We start from the raw sequence: 18,769 nt of genomic DNA, 5'->3' as shown, positions 1-18,769 counted from the left end.
CCCTGTCCCCCGTTTTCACAATTGTTAAAAACTAGAGACACTGGACCGGGGGACTGGGGACTCAGAAAACAGGGCTCTTGGTCCCTGCTTCTGGAGCCGTGACCCTGAGCAAGTCGCATGAGCATCCCAGGCCTCACCGTCCTCAGCTGGGAATGGGTATCGGAGCCGCTCTGGGTACCTGGGCCTCCTTCCCTGTGCCATCGACTCTAGGTTCCTCTTTCGGCTCAGCTGGGCCCTAACGCCTCCCGGGGAGAAGACGTCCACCCTCCACCGGCAGAGGGACTCTTGCTTCTGTTAAAGCACTTCCCATGTCAACACAGCACCTAACGCATCAGGCACGAGTCTAAACTGTGCACAAATATTAACTCATTTAAACCTCCTAACGGTAGAGAAATCTGCCCTCCCTCCCCCGATCTCAGAGCAGAGGAAACAGAGGCACAGGAAGGTTAAGTTAAGCGGTTCAGGGCCCAACAGCTAGGGAAGGGAGGAGCCGGGACTCAAACCCAGGCAGCTCCAGAGTCCGCATGCTTAAGAACTGGCTTCTTTCTCTCTTATCTCTGCTGTGACTTCCTTTGCTCCTGAAAGACGGACCTTGCACTTCTCTGCCTTCAGCCTTTTGCAGCCGACAGTTGCCTAATAAACACTCACTGAATGAAAGAGTGAACGGGTCGGTGCCACGGTTCCCCCCCACCCCACACACACACACACACGCCCCCGAGAGATCCCGGAGAAGAGGGACGATTATCTCTGTCTCGCAGGTGGGGATCTGTTAGCCCGTGCTCTGGGGCTGCCGTAACCGAGGGCCCCAAACTAGGTGGCTTCCAACAGAAATTAATTTTCTCCCGGTTTGGGAGTCTGGAAGTCTGAAATCAAAGAGTCAGCATGGTTGTTTCCTTCTGAGGGCTCTGAGGGCCTCTCGCCCAGCTTCTGGCAGCGGGCTGGCAACCTTTGCTATTCCGTGGCTTGGAGAAGCATCACCGGGCATTCTTCCTGTGCCCCTGTCCGTCCAGATCTCCCCTTCCATTAAGAACACCAGTCACGGTAGGATTGGGGGGAGGGGCCGCCCCCCACCCCAGCATGACTTCATCTTAACTCCTTGCATCTGAAAGGAGCTTACTTCCAAATAAGGTCGCATCCAGAGGCCCTGTCTGACACCACTTCTGTCCCTCAGTTGGGCCTGACCCCCCCCCCCCACCTCTCTTCCTTTTATTCCCTGCAGCTCTCCAGCCTCAGGGCCTTAGCACAGCAGGTTCCCTCTGCTCCAGGCTCAGCCCCCACCCAAGGCAGGCCCCGCCCCCCCACGCTCCCCCCCTCCCCCTCCCCCTCCCCCTCCCCCACCAGGTAGTGATTCCTGCGCTTCCATGGTTCCCACAAAGAGCACGGAGACTGTGCGTCTTCCTCCCCCGTGCCTTCAGGCCAGCCTGCCAGCGGTGTCACTGAGAACGTCACCAGGGCCCGCCAGTGACACGGCGTTGGCAGGACTGCGACCTCGCACTACTCTGGGAAATGCCCCTCACACCCCAGCCTGGGGATCTTGCCACCTTTAGAGTATTTCCTTCTGTGTTTAGAGTCCTGTGGAGCCCAGCTGTCACCTCCCCATGGGACAGCGACCTCCATCTTCCCCACCCCTTGTAGGCAAGGACACCTGCAGCCTTGGGCCCTCGGCTCCCCCTACTCCAGGCCCTGCAGACTCCCAGATCCTCACCGCCGATGCCGATGCCGATGCCGATGCATGAAGTCCGGTCCAGAGCCTGATGGCCATGGGCTGTTGCCTGGCAACCGCCTCTGAGAGAGAAGTTGAAGGTAAGGCCCTGACTCTGAGCAACTTGACCGCATGGAGAGGAAGAACCAGGCAGGGAGGGCCATCACCACTCTTTCCTTCCTGCTCAGACTCACAACCCCAGGTCTCTCCTCACCCTGTGGCCCCCGCCTTCCTTTCCAATAACCCACAGATTCCAGGCCCAAACCCCTACACAAGCTCCTTCCAGCACCCCCCCCCCTCCCCGGCCCTCCCCACATTTATTCAGGGTCCCTTCGTGGCACAAATGCAAAGGAGGCTAGAGTCCCGGTGTGAAAATTGCCCCCCTGCAGCTTGGGAAATGGAATCTCCCTATTCGTTCATTTATTGCAAGTATTCATATTTACGCGACCCCGGGAACACAGCCCATGCCCAGAGAGACACGGCTGGTGTGGCACACACACACGCACGCACACACACACACACACACACACACACCCATCCATGCACACCAGTCTAGACGCACAGCACCTGGCAGAGGAATTGGCCCAGGTCACGGCTCTTGTCGGGGGTCACTGTCTTTATTGACAAGAGCTAGGGGCAGGAGCCGCACAGGATTTCCCTAAAGGGCCTTCCAGCTGCCCTTGGAGAACAGGCGCACCTGTCCCAGGGCTCAGGAAGGCGGGGCCGGCCAGGGGATGCCGAGATGCCGGGGCCCTTCTTCCCTCAGACCCCCAGATCCTCATCAGGGGAATCCCAGACGGGGGACCGGGCCTCCAGCGCCAACACGCGTACGAAGTCTGTTTCGGTGACCTGAGGGGGCCGCGTTCCCCAAGCCCTGCCTGTCTTTGGCCTCTGACTCTCCGGAGCCTTCCTCCTGTCTTGGGCCCCGCAGTATTCTTACCTCCGAGAGCCAGAGCCAGAGAGGCCGCTGGCGGAAGGAGCAGGTGTCGGCCAAGCCTGGCATGGCATGGGGGTCGCTTCCACTTTATAACGTGAGGCGCCCACCCCCACCCCCACCCATCGCGCTGTGCTTGGCGGCTTGCCCAGCATGACTCATTTTCTTCCCCAGACCTGAGCAGGCAGGCAAGCCGGGACAACCTCCATTTTATGCTGGAGACACTGAGGCCCAGAGAGGTCAAGGCTAGGCAGGATCCTGAGGTGGGTTGGAGACCTAGGTCTCCCCACATTGTGGTTTCGCATACTTTCCCTGAGGAGCCTCCTGCCCTCCGCGGGGGGCGGGGGAGGGAGGATTGAGGGATTTAGCCTGAGTACCACCCTCCCCAGGGCCAGCCTCACTGTGGCTCTAAACGGTTATCTCCGGAAGAGAGTCCTTGCATGGCGGCCCCTCCCTGTGGTCCCTGTCCAGGCCCCGCTGGCTTGTCTTCCCTGGGCCTCCTCAAACTGTAGCCCCAGAGAATGAGGGGCTTCCATCAACACACGGCCCCTCCTAACCAGCACAGACAGGCCCTCCGGGCAGCCAGCGCTGTGCCTTCCAGACCATTTGCTTTCCCGTCCTCACTGCATCGTTTTCTTGAGATTGATCAGGCCGGGCATCCATAGCCTGCCTTCAGGGACGCTGCACCTGAGCCCGGCCCAGAGGGGCCAAGGATCGCTCCAAGGTCACGGAGCAGATCTGTCCTCCACCCACCTCCTCCTCCTTCCCTCCCTTCTCTCTCCTCCTCTCCCTCCTTCTCTCCACCACCCTGTTGAGACGCTGCGCTTCCCTGCCAGTCTGCCTGGCCCGGATCCTGCCTTGGTCTCCGCGAGGGGAGGAACGCCAGGGGGTAGCTGCTAAGGGGAGGCTCCTGGAGCCCGCAGACGCCCAGAGACACCCCCACTCCAGCCACGGGACGCAGAGTGAGCCGCTTTGGGGATAGGTCAGCTGCCCTCAACGGGAGCTGAGCCAGGCTTTAGGTGGCCTAAATATATGCAGTGTGGGGTCCCTCTTTATGAAAAAGAATACGAAATCACAAGTACAAAATAAGATACAGGGCCTTGGAAGAGCCCAAGCGGTAAGGGGCCCTGAAGCTGAACTGCCTGACTGTCCTGCAAAATCCCGGACAATTCTCCTGTCCAGGAGCACGGGAGCCCCAGCGCTGGCCGCCCAGGCCGAGAGGGCCTGGAGGTTCCTGGGTTGTTCAGCAAGGGAGGCCTGAGGCCCAGAGAGAAGAGCCCGCCCAGGCCTTGCAGCGAGTGGGGGAGAGCTGATGTGGGGCCTGAGCAGTGTGTACCCCTCCCTGCACTGGGTAAGACTTTCTTCTATTTGGGGTCCCAGGCCCTCTCCTGGGAGCCTGACTCTGAGCCCCGGGCGATCCAGACCTCGGTCTGTCCCTCCGAGGGCCAAGATCCGGGCCCATCTGCCAGGATGCTCTGTCTTTGAGGGGGAAGGCCGGTGCGCAGCTCTCTGGGCCCCACTCAGGCAGGTCGGCCCGCGGCAATGCCCCTCCAGACTTCTCGTCCAGCAGAGCCGGGCCAGGCTCAGTCCTCCCATCCCTGAGTCACAGAAGAGAACACCAGGCGCAGGGAAGGAAAGTGACCTACGCGAGGGTCACACCGCGAGTCTCAGCAGCCACAGGATGGGAGCCCAGGCCTCCACACATCCCGTCACGGGGCCCCGGGCACCATGGGTGGCCCGCCCGAGGCGTCCCCACAGCCTCGGCCCCGTGCTTGGACCACGCTGGCCTCCCCGCGGGCCCCTACAGACAGCTGGCGTGCAGTGCGCCCGGCTTGCCCCCGGCTGTGGGCTCTCGGGGCAGGAACTGCCTCTGCTTGCTGGCCGTGCCGCTGGGCGGCCGCTCCTGCCCGCCGGTGCCAGGCCGTGCGATGAGGCTGACCCGGCCGTTCATCTCCTTCCCCTGCCCCCGCCCCCCTGCCGCCTCCTCGCCGTCCTCCTCCCCCTCGTCCTCCCCGGTCTTCTCCGGAGGCCCGGCAGAAGGCTCCTGACTGCGCACGCGGCGGGAAGGCCGCAGCAGGACCCTGCGGAAGCCCTGCTTGAAGCGGTAGGAGAGGAAGCCGTAGAGGATGGGGTTGGCACAGCTGTTGGCATAGGGCAGCGCCACCACCAGGAAATAGAGGCCGAAGAAGGCGGGCTCCTCGGGCAGCGGGCGCACCACGTTGACGATGTTGAGCACGTAGAAGGGCATCCAGCAGAGGACGAAGAGCGCCACGACGGCCACCACCATGCGCGTGACCCTGCGCTCCGAGTGCCGCCGCCGCTGGCACGAGGGCGCCCGCACCCGCCGCCCGGCCGAGCGCACCTTGACCACGATGAGCAGGTAGCAGAGGCAGATGACCAGCAGCGGCCCGAAGAAGCCGAGCGCGGCCGTGTAGATGATGAAGCCCGCGCGCCAGGCGGCCGCCGGCTCGGGCCACTGCATGTGGCAGGTGCTCATGCCGTGGGGCACACCCGAGAAGACCACCACGGGCAGCACCACCACGGCCGCGGCCACCCAGACGGCCACGCTCACCGTGCGGGCCACGGGCGCCGTGCGCCAGCGGGCGGAGCAGGCGGGACGGGCCACTGCGAGGTAGCGATCCACGCTCATGACCGTGAGGCAGAAGATGCTGGTGAACTGGTTGATGGCGTCCACGGCCATGACCAGGCGGCACATGAGGGACCCGAAGGGCCAGTAGGACAGGGCGTTCTGGGCCGCCAGGAAGGGCAGCCCCAGCATGAAGAGCTCGTCGGCCAGCGCCAGGTTGAGGATGTAGACGTTGGTGACCGACGGGCTGGCCGTGTGCCGCAGGACCACGTAGATGACCAGCGAGTTGCCCAGCAGGCCCACCACGCACACCACCAGGTAGACCAGAGGGATCAGAACACCGCTGACGGCCAGCCCCGCCACGCTCGGGGCCGCGGACGCGTTCCCTAGGGCGACATCCGGGGGCCAGGCCGAGGAGGCGTTCCCAGGCTCCAAGGCGGTGGGGGCCGACGAAGGAAAACCAGGGGTGTCCATGGCCGAGGAGGGGGGGGGTGGCGGCGGTCAGCGGGCAGCTACTGGCCTGGAGGGGGAAGGACACGGCCGGGTCACGGTGGGCGATGGCGGTCCCTCCACCGCCCCTCCCCCCGTCACTCCGAACTTGGAGACGCCGAGAGCGCCCGCCCGGCCAGAGCCGGACAGGCCCCAGCCATTTTACTCTGCACGGGCCGCCAAGGCATCCCCGCCTGTCAGACGAGGACACTGAGTCTCAGAGAGGTGACGTCCGTCACATGGCCAGGGTGTGGCGGGGGACGCGGGCTTGCCTGGCTGCAAAGGGCGGGGGCCTGCGCTGGCCTGTGCCTCGCAGGGTCCCCTTCCCCTTGGCACCCGTGCCCCTGTGGGTCCTCCACAGGTGTCTAACAGAGGAGTGAACGGATCAGTCCACTGGCCCATGACCACACAGGCCCTTCCTTCTAAACCAGAGTTTATCAGCCGTCTTTGACACCGGCCCATTTTACATTGTGACTCAGCGAGGTCATACTGTTTCAGAAAGCAATACTTGCCCTTTCTGCACAGGATGCCTCGGCTGGCAAAAGCCCAAGCCCGAGGGCATCACCCCCTGCGATAGACCGAATGTGTCCCCCTCTCCCAAATTCACGTGTTGAAACCCTCACCCCCCAGTAACGGTCTTAGGAGGCGTGGCCTTTGGGGCGTGATTAGGTCTTCGGGGTGGAGCCCTCATGAATGGGGTCTGGGCCAGAAAAGACCCCAGAGAGCCCCTCACTCCCTCTGCCCTGTGAGGACACGGCAAGGAGAGGACTAACCACGAACCAGGAAGCGGGCGTCGCCAGACACAGAATCTGCCAGCACCTTGATCTTGCTTTTCCAGCCTCCAGAACTGGGAGAAGGAAATGTGGTTCGTAAGCCCGTGGTAGTCTGTTATAGCAGCCAGAACGGACCGAGACAGCCACCCACAGGTCTCAGCCCTCACATTGGAAAAACAGTGCTGGGGGGGGGGGGGCGCCTGGGTGGCTCTGTCGGTTGAGCGTCCGACATTCGGCTCAGGTCATGATCTCGCGGTTCGTGAGTTCGAGCCCCGCGTCGGGCTCTGTGCCGGGAGCTCGGAGCCCAGAGCCTGCTTCAGATTCTGTGCCTCCCTCTCTATCTCTGCCCTTCTCTCTCTCTCCCTCTCTCTCTCCAAAATAAATAAACATTAAATAAAATGAAAAAAAAAACAAAACGATGCTGCATATCCCGGGTCTTTAACCTTGAACTTGGGTCTCTCTATGAACTTCAGAGGATCCGTGAGCCCCCCAAAACTCTGGCGAAAGTTCATGCGTCTATGTCTTGTCTGGGCAGAGCCCAGAGCTTGTATCAGATTCCTCAGATTCTGAATGGAGTTAGGAACCACAGGCACAGTGATGTCCCCTGTCCTGGAACCAGAGTGCTCGGGGGCCCCCCCAAGCCTAGCCCATCCCGCTGCGCTCCCACAGAGGCCCTGCCTGGGATGGCCAGCTGTGAACCTGGACAGGGGGGGTGGGCGTGTGGGGCCCCTTCTCTCCCCACGGTGAGAAATTCACACCGGAAAGGAGGTACAAGGACAGCCACACCTCTCTGCACCGGTGGGGCAGGCTTCCCAGGGAAGAGAAGGTTCCAGACGGGTCCTGAAGCATGAATGAGAGTCTGCCCGGCGACACGGTGGGCACCACACAGCATGACCGTTCACTAAGGTTAGTACCTTTCTTATCGTGCCTCCCGTGTGTTGCAAGGAGCTAGACTCTTCCCGGCTTCCCCGCTAGACCGACTCTCCCTAAGTGTGAAGACCCTCTCACTCCGCTTTGAAGCGTCTCCTCGTCCCTCATACAGCACAGGCTCTGCATCGGTGCTGGAGGCATCGGATGAATCAGAGGAACCCGGAGTGGACAATTCTTAATGCAAAGGGGGTGGGTATTACCGACAGTGGAAATTCAAGACCCGCTAGGAAAGGCCGCCCACCCACCTAGCAAGCTAGGAACTTGCTAGCCTACCTCTGGCTCTCAGGAGGCCCAGGTGGAGGCCAAGGCTCCCCACCCCTTCTTCCTAATGACCTCCCCCCACCATCCCTTGGCTCCTGCCTGTCCCTACAGAAAACCCTGAGAGAGAAGGAAAGCCTCTGATATCCCCCTTCTGACCCAACACTGTCAGTGGAACCTGCCACCTGCATTGCCCTATTGGACACTATTTTTAAGATGCAAAGCTTCTGGGGGCGCCTGGGTGGCTCAGTCGGTTGAGCGTCCGACTTCGGCTCCGGCCATGATCTGGCGGTTCGTGAATTCGAACCCTGCGTCGGGCTCTGTGCGGACGGCTGGGAGCCTGGAGCCTGCTTCTGGCTCTGTGTCTCCCTCTCTCTCTGCCCTTCCCCCACTCGCACTCTGTCTCTCTCTCTCTCTCAAAAATAAATAAACATTAAAAAAAAAAAAAAAAAGATGCAAAGCTTCTGGAAAAGGGAAGCACCCTAACTAGGAACAAACGTCTCGGTTTCTAAAGTCTCTCTGAGCACCAGGCCGGGCACTGCCTAGAATAGCAAAGAACCCCTTGACCTTGGTTGCTCCTGACGATGCCCCAGGCTGGTTGGGCTCAGAGCACCCCTCCCTGCTCCTCCAACCCCAGGGGGTGCCCCATCATCACCCCGGGACCCCATCAGCTCTCCTGACTCTGGGACGGCGGCATTAAGGGAGGGGCCATCTGGACACTGGGTTCATAGGATCCTAACAGCGCTTCTGGCTCCTTGTCCCTGACCCCAGCTGCCAGGTTCCAGGCGAAGCTAGTGAAATGCAGCATCCTAGGGGTCTGATGGGGGAAGGACGAGTGTTGTCCCCACCATTGGACACATTAGCCCCGGTCACACAGCTAAGAAGGGGCAGACCTGGGAGGACCCTTAAGATCATCCTCCCCCCTCCACCCCCAACACACACACGCACGTGTGTCCATTTCACAGGCTGGCAGACTGAGGCTGGGCCTTGGGGAGGCACCCAGCCTGCATCCCACTCTCCCACCAACCTATTTAGAGCTTCCCTCGCTGTTCTTCGGGCTCTTGAACTCTTAGGATCGTGGGCTCAAACCCCTGGAATCGTAAGATCCTAAAACCAGAATTTTAGATTCTTAGGCCTGAGTTGTAGAGTCATAGATTTTTAGATTCCGCGTCCTTGAGTCCGAATGTCAGAATTCCTGAATGCCAGAATCGGCCCTTGTTCAACCTGGAAACGTGGAATCTGAGACCTTGGAGTTCTGGCTTCCTCAGCCCCGGTCCATCAGTCACCCATCCATCCACCTTGCCGCCCCGCGCACATTCTCTTTACAGCATCCCCATGGGGCAGCCAATCACAGCCCGGGGCTGCAGGAGGCAGGAAAGCGCCAGGCTCCTGAGACAGCCTGGGAGCTGGGCAAACCTAATTTCCAGGCTGCAGGGACAGATGCCCCCAGGGAAGCCTGGAGGTGAGCCCTGAGGACATCCCCCTCCCACCTCCTTCTCAGGCGCGCGCGCACACACACACACACACACGCACACACGCACACACGCACACACGGGCGCGCGCGGCCGGCCAGGCCCTGTCTTTGTACCCCGGGGGTGCAATAGCCCCTACCAGAGCCCCTGCCCTCCCTGGAAGACTCCCTGCCTCCACCCCCCATCTGGGCCCATCTTCCCTGTCAGAGTTTAAGAGGCTGGGTGCCAGGAGCAGGAAAATTACAGCTTTCTGCCCCTACAATTTAGGTGCCTCCTTTTCTTTAAGGAGCTGGGATCCTGTGCATGATCTGGTTCATCCTCAGGGAGGAGGGACTTTTCCTCCCTGTCTGGTTTATCTTTGGCACAAGCTCGCCTGAAAGCCGGGGGCGGACTCCTCACAGGACTGCTCTGGGAGGGCGGGGACAGAGGCCCAGAGAGGGCAAGGGGCTGCTCCGAGCCACACAGCAATTCAGGAGAGCCCCTCAGAGATGCCAGATACCCCCATCACCTTCCATTCGTCTGCCCCCATCCGCTTACCCGCAGGCTCTGGGTCGCAGGGACCTTGAGTCATTTGTTTCTTCAGCCCCAGCCCCTGACACAGCACCGAGCCCTGGGAAACGTGAACAGACCGAGCAGTTGAGCAGTCAGAGCTCCAAGCAAAGTGGGGGCATTGCTCCTGGGCACAGACCCACATCGTGAAATCCTCACCAAGCCCAGGAGGGAGGATTTTTAAAGGGGAGCACGTTGAGGCTCAGAGAAGGTCAGTAATTTGCACAAGTTCGCCTGGCTGCTGAGCGGAAGACGGGAATTAAAACCCAGTTTGGTCTACTCCTGAATCACCAGTGCGTTCTGGCCCTGCTGGCTTCCCCGAAGGCCCCAAGCTGAGAGGAACCAAGAGCCAGGACGGCCTTGAATGCCGCAGGCTGATGCCCTTGGCCGACTGCCTTCTGCCCGCCCTCTGCAACACTGGGCCTTCCCCCAAAAGACCCGGACTGTGCTGATCACTGCCGACTCACTCACTCATCCCATTCCGGGCCCGGGGCCCGACCCCCAGGAACACGGCCCGCAGGCCCCGGGTTGGGGGCTTGGTCTCTGCCACAGAATGATGGCACCAGGCTACTGTGTGAACTTGGGCAGGTCACTGCCTAGCTCCGGGCCTCAGTTTCCTCCCGTTCAAGTGAAGACAGGTAGACGTACCTCCCGGGCTTGTTGTAAAGATTAAATGGGAGCGTGCCGTGAGCACAGCGCCCGGCGTGGAGGGGGAGCTCAGAGAAGCTGGCACGTGAGCCAAGGAGGCCAACCGACATGATGCATCTGCTTTCTTCCAGCTCTGACACTCTGCTGTTGTGCGATCCCAGTATTCTAGAACCATGGCACGAGAGTCCGAGATTAACCTGCCCCCACCCTCTGCAGCCCACCAGGAGGGCACAGGAAGGCCTCCTTCCTCCCCGGGCCTTCCCACCGTCTCCCAGCCCCCAGCCCCCAGCCTCTCAAGTTCACCCTGGGCAGAGGGTGGGCCCCGGCACCCCACCCTCTGGGACCCCACCCATGCCCCAGCCTCCTTACCTGCCCATGGGGTGAGGGCTCCCCTGCTTGCCGCCAGGCTGGTTATCATCCTGCTGCCCCCCTCCCTGCCCAGTCCCCAAGCTCCCAGAGCACCCTTAGCTGGGGTCCCCACGCGGTGCCCACTTCTACAGGGCTTACGGCCCGATCCCCCTCCTAGGCCCGCGGCGGCCACAGCTGCCCACAGAGCCTCTCCCATCTGGTCTGCGGCCCTGACTTCCCACGGGTGCCTTGTGCGTCACCCCCCCATCTCCAGGACACGTCCTGGAGGAGGGGGCGGGTAGGGGCACAGAGGGGGTTCTGCGGGCAGGAGCGCAGGGTGGGGGTGGACGGAGAAGCAAAGGGGAGCAGGGACTGTGGGAAGCCAATAGGAATAGAGGGGAAAGGGGGGTCGGTCGGAGGTGGAGAGAGAGGGAGAGGGAGAAGACAGTGAGTGGGTGGAAAGCCAGAATGAGGGAGAGTGATGTGAAATGCGTGGCAGGGAGGAGAGAAGGGGCGAGAGGAGATGCGGAGAGAGGCAGGGATGGAGAGCAAGGAAGGAGGAAGGAGAAGGAGGGGGTGGCAGGCAGAGTGACAGAGAAGGATTGTGCCACAGATGGTGACACGGAGAGCCGGGGAAGGAGGGGGCAGGAGTGGGGGGTGCGGGAGGGGCCGGAGAGCAGGTGCAGGAGAGGGGAGGGGCGGCAGGTTAGGAGAGGAGGCTGGGGCGGCGGTGTGGGGGGGGGCACAGACCCTGTTACCGGGGAGATTTGGCCACCCACGCTGGCCTTGGCTCCCGCAGAGAGGAGGAGAGAGGAGCGTGGTGCCCAGGGGAGCTGGACGTCCCCCAGGCCACTGTGGCACATGTTCCCCCGGGGACGACAGCTGGTTCCCGATCCCAGGCAGGTGAGGGGTTGGGCAGTGCTGCGAGGGCGGGCAGCGCGAGGGAGCACTGCGGTGGGAGTCCACAGTCCTGGCCACTGGCTGGACACCAGCCAGAGGAAAGCCAGGTGGGGGCAGCCGTCCTGAGACCGACTGAGTCCGGAGGGCCCAGGGCAGGCTGACAGGGTTGAAGAATACATATTTCAGGCTTTGGGGGGGAGGGGGTCAAGGGCAAAATCAAAGCTATTATACAGGAGAAAACAAATGCCCACGCCGGCTTCTGGAGCCCCCGGCCCCCTGATGCTGTCCTTGCACTTGCCGTGGGTCCTGGGCAAGCCCCTCCTTCCAGCCTCAGCCTCTCGTCTGTCTGGCCAAGTTCCTGAGGAGTAGATGGGCTCTAGGAAGCTCCCGGAGGTGAGGAAGGGGTCTCCCTGCCCTGCTCGGGGCCCTCGCCTGGCTTCTCATCACCCCCAGAATTAAGCCCACCCTCCGGAGCCCTCCAGACTTTGCACCGCCCTAGTCTTTCCTCCCCCTGCCTCCCCCCTCCGGCTCTTCCTCTGCCGATTTCCTGCCTGCCTGTGCTCCAGACACACCCAATCTCATTCATTCATTCATTCATTCACTCATTCATTGGCTCTGACCAGCGAGCTCAGAAGGCCTCTGTGAGACAGTGAGAGGGATACAGCACCATCTAGGGAAGAAGCCTCCAGTGGGGAGCAGGGCCCTGCCGGGGTGCTCAGGTGGAGACAAGCTTGTGCGTTCGGGTGACCAGGAGGAGAGCAGGGTGGCTGCAGAGGAGGGACGCAGGGGGAGGCCTCCGAGGCCAGACCACGCAGGGCCTCAGCTCAGTCTGGGTGGCTTGGGGGCTTCACAGGTGGGAGCAGAGGAGTCTCTTGACCTAATTCATGTTCTTCAAAGGCTCACCAGTCAGGCACCGGTGACGGCGCTGGTTTTCTTCAGGGCCTTTGCACAGGCTGTGCCCGCATCCCACCCGTACGTGTGAGACAAAGTCCTCCCAGAGCCTTCCCTGGCCTGGATCGGCGAGGCCTTTCCTCTAGGCTTCCCAGAGACCCCGGCCTCACCGTGTCCCCAGGCCTGGAAGCGCCTAGCACGCAGTAAGTGTTTGCCACATGTTTACTGAAGACAAGAAGATAGATGGAGGGCGAGCGGGCGGCGGGGGTGGGGGTGGAGGATGGGAGACTATAATATGCTAGAGGCCGAGTGGTGGTGACGGGTCCCGGGCGCCAGGCTGCGGGCAGGGGTGGCCCCAGTGGGACACCGAGGGGCCTTCCCCGAGCAGAAGTGACCCAGGGATCCCGGACCAGCCTCTCCTTCTGCGGGGAGGGCAGGGCAGAGAGAGGAAGTGCAACTCCACACCCGCGAGCTCTGGGAAGCTAGGGATGCTGTGTCGGAGCCGTGGGGCGGCCCCACCTTGCCTGGCACGGAGGTCCTGGGACATGAGAGCCTCTAGCCTCAGGCCCCCATCTGGTCCCTCGGTGCTGTCATGCCCGCCTGGAATCCTGGCGGGGCTGCCCCGAGCGCCTGCCGAAAGAGGACAATGCTATGGGTCCCCCATCAGACCCTGACCTCCTCAGAACCAGGGCCGTGTCTCCACCCTCAGACTAGAGGGCTCCCTGAGACCAGGGGCTGTGCCTCTACCATCAGACCGGTGGTTTTCCAGAGAGGCTGGGGCCTAGGCTCCTCCCATTCCTGGCAGCCAGGAGCGTGCTGTCCCCTCCTTCCTCTCCCCCACAATGCCAACGCCAGAGCTGACCACAGTGTAGGGTGGAGGCCTCGGCTACTGACGCTGAGCTCCGTCCTTCAAACAAGATGAAATGAGCCAAAATACCTCCCCCGCCTGGCCCCTGGGGCTGTCACGAGAGTGTGGACACCTATAAAGTGGCTCATCAGCCCTGCTGTTTGCTGCTGGGGTTGAATCTCAGCTTCTGTACTCACTGGCTGTGTGACCTCGGATACGTGACTTAGCCTCTCTGAGCCTCAGCCCCTCATCTTCAACACCTGCCGCGCTGGGTTGCCGCGACGATAGAATGCGTCAATCCCTGTACACATCCACGGGTCCCAGGGACACCGAGAAGCTACACGTAGCGTGAGCCTCCCCTGTCCTCATCTGCGGCAGGGGCAGATGGGCCAGCAGCCTGGCTCTCTTTCTGCAGCGCTGAGGCCTTCAGTCTGAACCCCGTGCGGGCCCCAAGCCCTTTGCACAGGCTGTTCCCTGCCGCTCTCTTAATCCTTCAGCAGGTTGGGGTACCAGCCACCCTGAAGCCTTCCCATCTCTGATGCTCCCTCTTCTGGCTTCTCTTTTATTCATCAGGCAATTATTTTATATTTGCTCTTTTTCTTTTTTTAATCAAAGCACTGCTTGCCGGTAAATTTTACAAACCAAAGTGATGAGAAGGACTTATAACAGCAGAAAACGGCAGTCCTCCCACAGCCCTGCCCCCACCCTTATGCCAGAGGCAATTTCTAGCTCTTTCTCCTTGTATTTGCCTCCGTCTTGCTAATTATCGGGTTTCTTTCTCCATCTTTTGAGCCTCCAATCTGACCCATTATCTACTGACTTCCTACTATGCTACGTGAGGATTCTAGATTTCTTACACACTCTGGCCCCTTCTCTCCACCCTCTCCACCGAACGACGTTTTCGGTTAAGTGCACGTTCAGTGTTTTCACTAGGAATGTACCGTACATGTTATTTCCTGCCCAGCCTGGAGTTCATAACTGCTTCATTTTTTTTTTTCATTTGCTTGTTTTTAGTTTTTTTAATATCTCAGTTTTCTAGGACTCCGTATTTGCATAAGCTGCGACCTACAGCTCAGGAAAAACCTCACAGGGGAATGTGAGCCCGGTCAGGATTTCTGTGTGGAGACGTCTCAACTCTGCCCATCTGTCCTGGCTGTCCTCTGTGCCTGAGCGTGGCTACCACCCTGAGACGCTCTCTTCGCTGCTCTCTCAGTGATCCCTTTCAGCTTTTTCCCTGTTAGGTCCTGTTTCTTGAATCTTCCTCCATAATGGTTTACTCCCTTATTTTGCCAGTGCGAAACCTCTACTAACTCCCTGAGCCGGTGTGCACGTGTGAAAATAGTTTATTCTCCTCTCGTGCGCATGGATAGCCTGGCTGGGTATAGAATTCTAGGTTGAGAATTACTTTGACTCAGTGGTGGAAGGCATCTGTCCATGTCTCTAGCTCCCAGTACTGTTCTTATTCTCAATCAATTGTGGGTAACCTTAGGTCATTTTTTTCTTTATAACGGAAGCTTCCAGGATGTTTGCTTTATCCCTAAATTTCAGAGATTTCCTAATGCGTGGGTCATGCCACCCACCCTACCCCAACAACAAGTGTTTGGGGCATTTAGCGCACTGTGTTAACCTAAAGATTTGTGTTCTTCAGTTCTGGGTAAGATTTCTCTATTATTTTCTTTTGGAACTCCTGTTATTTGACTATTGGCCTCCTGGATTAACCCTGTAATTTTCTTGTTGTTTACTTTTACCATCTTATTCTACCTTCTGAGAGTTGTTTCTATTATTGTTGTTGTTCCCTCTGTTTTTTCTTCCAAACCTTTTTTTTAAAAACTATTTTATTTTATTTTTTTAAGTTTATTTATTTATTTTGAGAGACACGGTGATAGCACGAGTGGGGGAGGGACAGAGAGAGAGGGAGAGAGAAGGAGAGAGAGAACCCCAAGCCGGCTCTGAACTGCCAGCGCAGAGCCCCATGTGGGGCTCAAACCCACAAAACCTTGAGATCAGGACCTGAGTCAAAACCAAAAGCTGGACACTAAGCCACCCAGACACCGCCTAAAAAATGTATTTTTAAAGTTTATTTATTTATTTTGAGAAAGAGAGAGAGAGAGAACACAGGAGGGGCAGAGAGAGAGGGAGAGAGAGAGAATCTCAAGCAGGCTCCACACTGTCAGTGTAGATCCTGATGCAGGGCTTGAACAAATGAACTGTGAGATCACGACCTGAGCTGAAACCAAGAGTTGGACACTTAACTGACTGGGCCACCCAAGTGCCCCGTACGTTTTTAAAATTTTAATAAACATAGTATTTTTCATTTCTAAGAGCTCCTCTCGGTTTTCTGATTGTTCCTTTATTATGGTATTCTGGTTTTGTTTATGGCTATGCTATGTTTCCTTCTCTCTCCAAGGATAGCCGTGGTAGTTTCTTCAAAGTTTTCTTCTGATCGCTGCCTTGTCTCTATTTCTTGCTAATTCTTTTCTCTGTTTGATTGAGTTTTCTTCAGTCGTCCATTCATCTTCTGTTACCCATTCATTTTTCGGAATGAAGCCTTAACACTCAGATTGGCAGCTCCATGTAGGAGGACAGGGCTTGCGAGGCAATGAACATTGCTATAGGGACAGCTGGCTCTTTCGTCAAGCATACCTAGATGGGACCAGAGGTCAGCACCTGTGAGACTTCTCTCTGGGGTGGTCAGATCCTATCCACCGACTCCTATCTGTATGCCTGGGTGCCAGCATTCCTGAACTAAGCCAGGGAGAGGAGGCGGGCTAGGGTCACCCTGTTCGGTATTCCGACTTCCACTGAATCCCCCTGTATCAGTCAGCTACTGCTGTGTAACAAACAACCACACACATGGCTTTGGTGCACGAGAATAAGCATTTATTGTACCTCACACCTTCAGGTCAGCTGGAGTGGGTTAATCTAGGCAGGTCGGCTCTGAGCTGCAGGCACCTGGATACCTCTGACGTCCCATTCTTGGAACCACTGGGCTTACCAAGGCATGTTCTTTTGTCAGCACAAGAGAGCATGTCCAAGGGTGCAAGCACATCGAGTCTCTCCTTACGATGTATATGCTAACATCCCACTGGCAAAAGGCAAGGCCGAAGGCCAAAGCTAGTCAGTGGAGCAGGGAGGGGAAGTGTGCTCTTACCCTGGAGGGGGGCGTGGAGGGAGTAATCACCCGCCAGGCATAATCAGACCTACTGCACCTCAAACAATCAGTCTGGGGGCTCACCCCCGCCTGCCCTGTAGCTGGTGTCCTTGGGTCCAGAAATGTCTGGTTGGATTTTCCTGCCCAGGCTAGGGAGGGATGGTTGCCTGGCTGCATCGTGCAGGGTGGGGGGGAGGGGGGAGGGGCTCTGGGGGTCTAATTGCCCCTTAAGCAAACTTCTAAATAACCCGCCAGTTTTCAGCCTCCCACCTGGCCATCTGCGGTGGCTGAATCCCCCACTTGGAAGCTGCCCTGGGATTCTGCAAGGCCCGGTGGGTTGCGTCTCTTCCACCTGCAAATCCTCCCCCCAACCTCCCACCCCCGCCGCCCCTCCCGCAGCACAGCAGGCGCTTGGGTTTGCCTTCCCCGGGCCTCTGTTAAATCATTTACCACCCCTCCATCTGCTCTCCGTACTTGTGTGCTGGGCGCTGGCTGGTCTGGGTTCACAGGTGTCTCCTGGTTTCCTTGAAGATGAGAGTTTGTGTTTCTGTTTCGTGTTCCCCGTATCGTCGTCGTCGTGGTGGCTGCTTTTCAGCAAGGGGGAGGGGCCAGAAGCAGCTGTGGCCCAGCACCCCGAGACAAGACCCTCCTCTTTGCTCTGTTGTATACACTTCTGCGGTATGTGGATCGACCACACGGCAGGTGTTGAGTTGCTGGTCGGTCCGTCTCACCGGCCCCTGAGCCCCCTGGGGAGCGCGGGGCCGGGCGTCACCCTCGCGGCACCTCCAGCTCCCACGCAGCTTGGCATGGAGCCCCTGGCTCTACGTGAGAACTGAAGTGAACGAACTTCAAGTGACATGGATGACTGCTCATCGTTTCACCTAGCTTAGGGCCTTCAGAAGTCTTCTAGAACCATCCTAGATCTCCGTCGCCCTCCCCAGAGCCTAGCCTGCCCTGCCTCTCACATCCCATGAGGCCTGGATGGAGTCAGAGGTCCCCAGAGGCGACTCTTTCTCTGGTTGCAGGTTGGGGGGCGGGGGGGTGGGGGGGGTGTTAAGAGAGGAGGGCGGAGAAGTGAAACAGCAAAGGAAGAAACTTTCTCGGCCCCAGAAAAGTCGCCGTTTCGGCATACCACGGTATTATTTCCCATGATTTTACGAGGTGGCCGGACTCAGTGGGATGCTCGTCTGCTCCACATGATTTCGGCCGGGGCCGCCGTCATCCGGGGACTCGACTGGGCTGGCACATCCAAGATGGCTGACCCACACGACTGGCGCCTTGGCCGGGATGGCTGGGAGGCTGGGCTCAGCTGGGTCACCCGAAGGGCTGGGTCTCTCTCTCTCTCCAGTAAAGTCTATTCTTCCGTCTGCTTGTTCGTTTACATCAACAACACACACGTATCCAGCGTGGACTAGGTCCCAGACACCTGCTAGGGTCATGGTGAGCCATCCAAGCAGAGGGGCCATTGCCCGGGGCTCCCTGCGGACTCAGCTGTCCCCACTGGGCTGCGAGTGAGCTCCTGAGAGCAGGCCCACGCTTGACTCACCCTCGACCCCCCCGCGTTTGGCACACCGGCCCAATAAGCATTTGCTCAGTGATTGGGTGACTGAATGAATCAATCGCTGGGCGAGCATTTCTTTAGGGCAATGGGAGTATATCGTGCCATCTGGGTCGCACAGACCCCCTGAGGCTTCGCTCTCCTATCTAAGGACCTATCTGGTCCTTTGCCACTTTGCACAGCGATACAGGAGGAAGAGCACAGCCCTGGGAGACCCAAGACCTCAGTCACAAACGCTGTCAGCTAACATCAACAGAGGCCTGCCCAGCAGGGGCATAACCAATAGGTGGTTTCATTTTCCTTTTGTTCCCCTAGCAAGGCAGCCATTGGCACCGGTTCTGCGGCCACCCAAAGTTGTCAAGGATCCAGCCTCTTTGCGTGCCTCTGCTCCTCCACTCTCAGCCTGTCAGCTTGCAGCTGCGTGCTTGTGGTTTCATGTGTATAAGATGGCTGCTGCAGCTCCAGACATCTCATCATTATTCATCGGGGAAGAGGACAGGACAAAGGGCAGTGGCCGTTTGGGGTTTTTTTTTGGGGGGGGGGGGTTGCGGAAGAAAACACAAACTTTCCCAGAAGCCACCTCTCCAGCTGGCTTACACCTGCCTTGCTGGCCAGAACTGTGCCCCCGTGGGACCCCAGCGGCAAAGCAGGCCGGGAGAACAAGTGTTTTGGTCTGGGGCGAGGGACCTCGCGGCTCTCCCCGAAAACTAGGTTTCTGCCAGCAGGAAGGAT

At 59.1% G+C, this 18,769-nt stretch overlaps 1 protein-coding gene and 1 long non-coding RNA gene across 4 annotated transcripts; both read right to left on the bottom strand.

Moving 5' to 3' along the window:
* Positions 1–2,300: 2,300 nt before the first annotated feature.
* Positions 2,301–11,333, bottom strand: SSTR3 (somatostatin receptor 3). Of its 3 annotated transcripts, XM_053895273.1 has the most exons (4): positions 10,712–11,333; positions 10,343–10,507; positions 8,701–8,780; positions 2,301–5,743 (listed from the first exon to the last, which is right to left on the bottom strand). In XM_053895273.1, the coding sequence occupies exon 4, from the start codon at positions 5,695–5,697 to the stop codon at positions 4,438–4,440; it is 1,260 nt and encodes a 419-aa protein (XP_053751248.1). In that variant the 5' UTR covers positions 5,698–5,743; positions 8,701–8,780; positions 10,343–10,507; positions 10,712–11,333; the 3' UTR covers positions 2,301–4,437. The 3 variants fall into 3 exon arrangements, with proteins under 3 accessions (XP_053751248.1, XP_053751247.1, XP_053751249.1); XM_053895272.1 differs by lacking the exon at positions 8,701–8,780; XM_053895274.1 differs by lacking the exons at positions 8,701–8,780; positions 10,343–10,507.
* A 4,329-nt stretch (positions 11,334–15,662) lies between these two features.
* Positions 15,663–18,560, bottom strand: LOC128774955 (uncharacterized). The gene is made up of 2 exons (XR_008419516.1): positions 16,954–18,560; positions 15,663–15,971 (listed from the first exon to the last, which is right to left on the bottom strand). It is a non-coding gene; the product is annotated as an uncharacterized LOC128774955 (long non-coding RNA).
* Positions 18,561–18,769: the final 209 nt, after the last annotated feature.

This window comes from Panthera pardus, unplaced genomic scaffold (genome assembly GCF_024362965.1).
Source record: "Panthera pardus isolate Hobbes unplaced genomic scaffold, ASM2436296v1 HiC_scaffold_6, whole genome shotgun sequence".
Classification (NCBI taxonomy): Eukaryota; Metazoa; Chordata; class Mammalia; order Carnivora; family Felidae; genus Panthera; species Panthera pardus.
This window is presented reverse-complemented; position numbering and strand designations above follow the sequence as displayed.

What these genes read in the sequence shown, in the direction of transcription:
- SSTR3 (XM_053895273.1), bottom strand. Translation starts at nt 5,697, where the DNA reads ATGGACACCCCTGGTTTTCCTTCGTCGGCCCCCACCGCCTTGGAGCCT.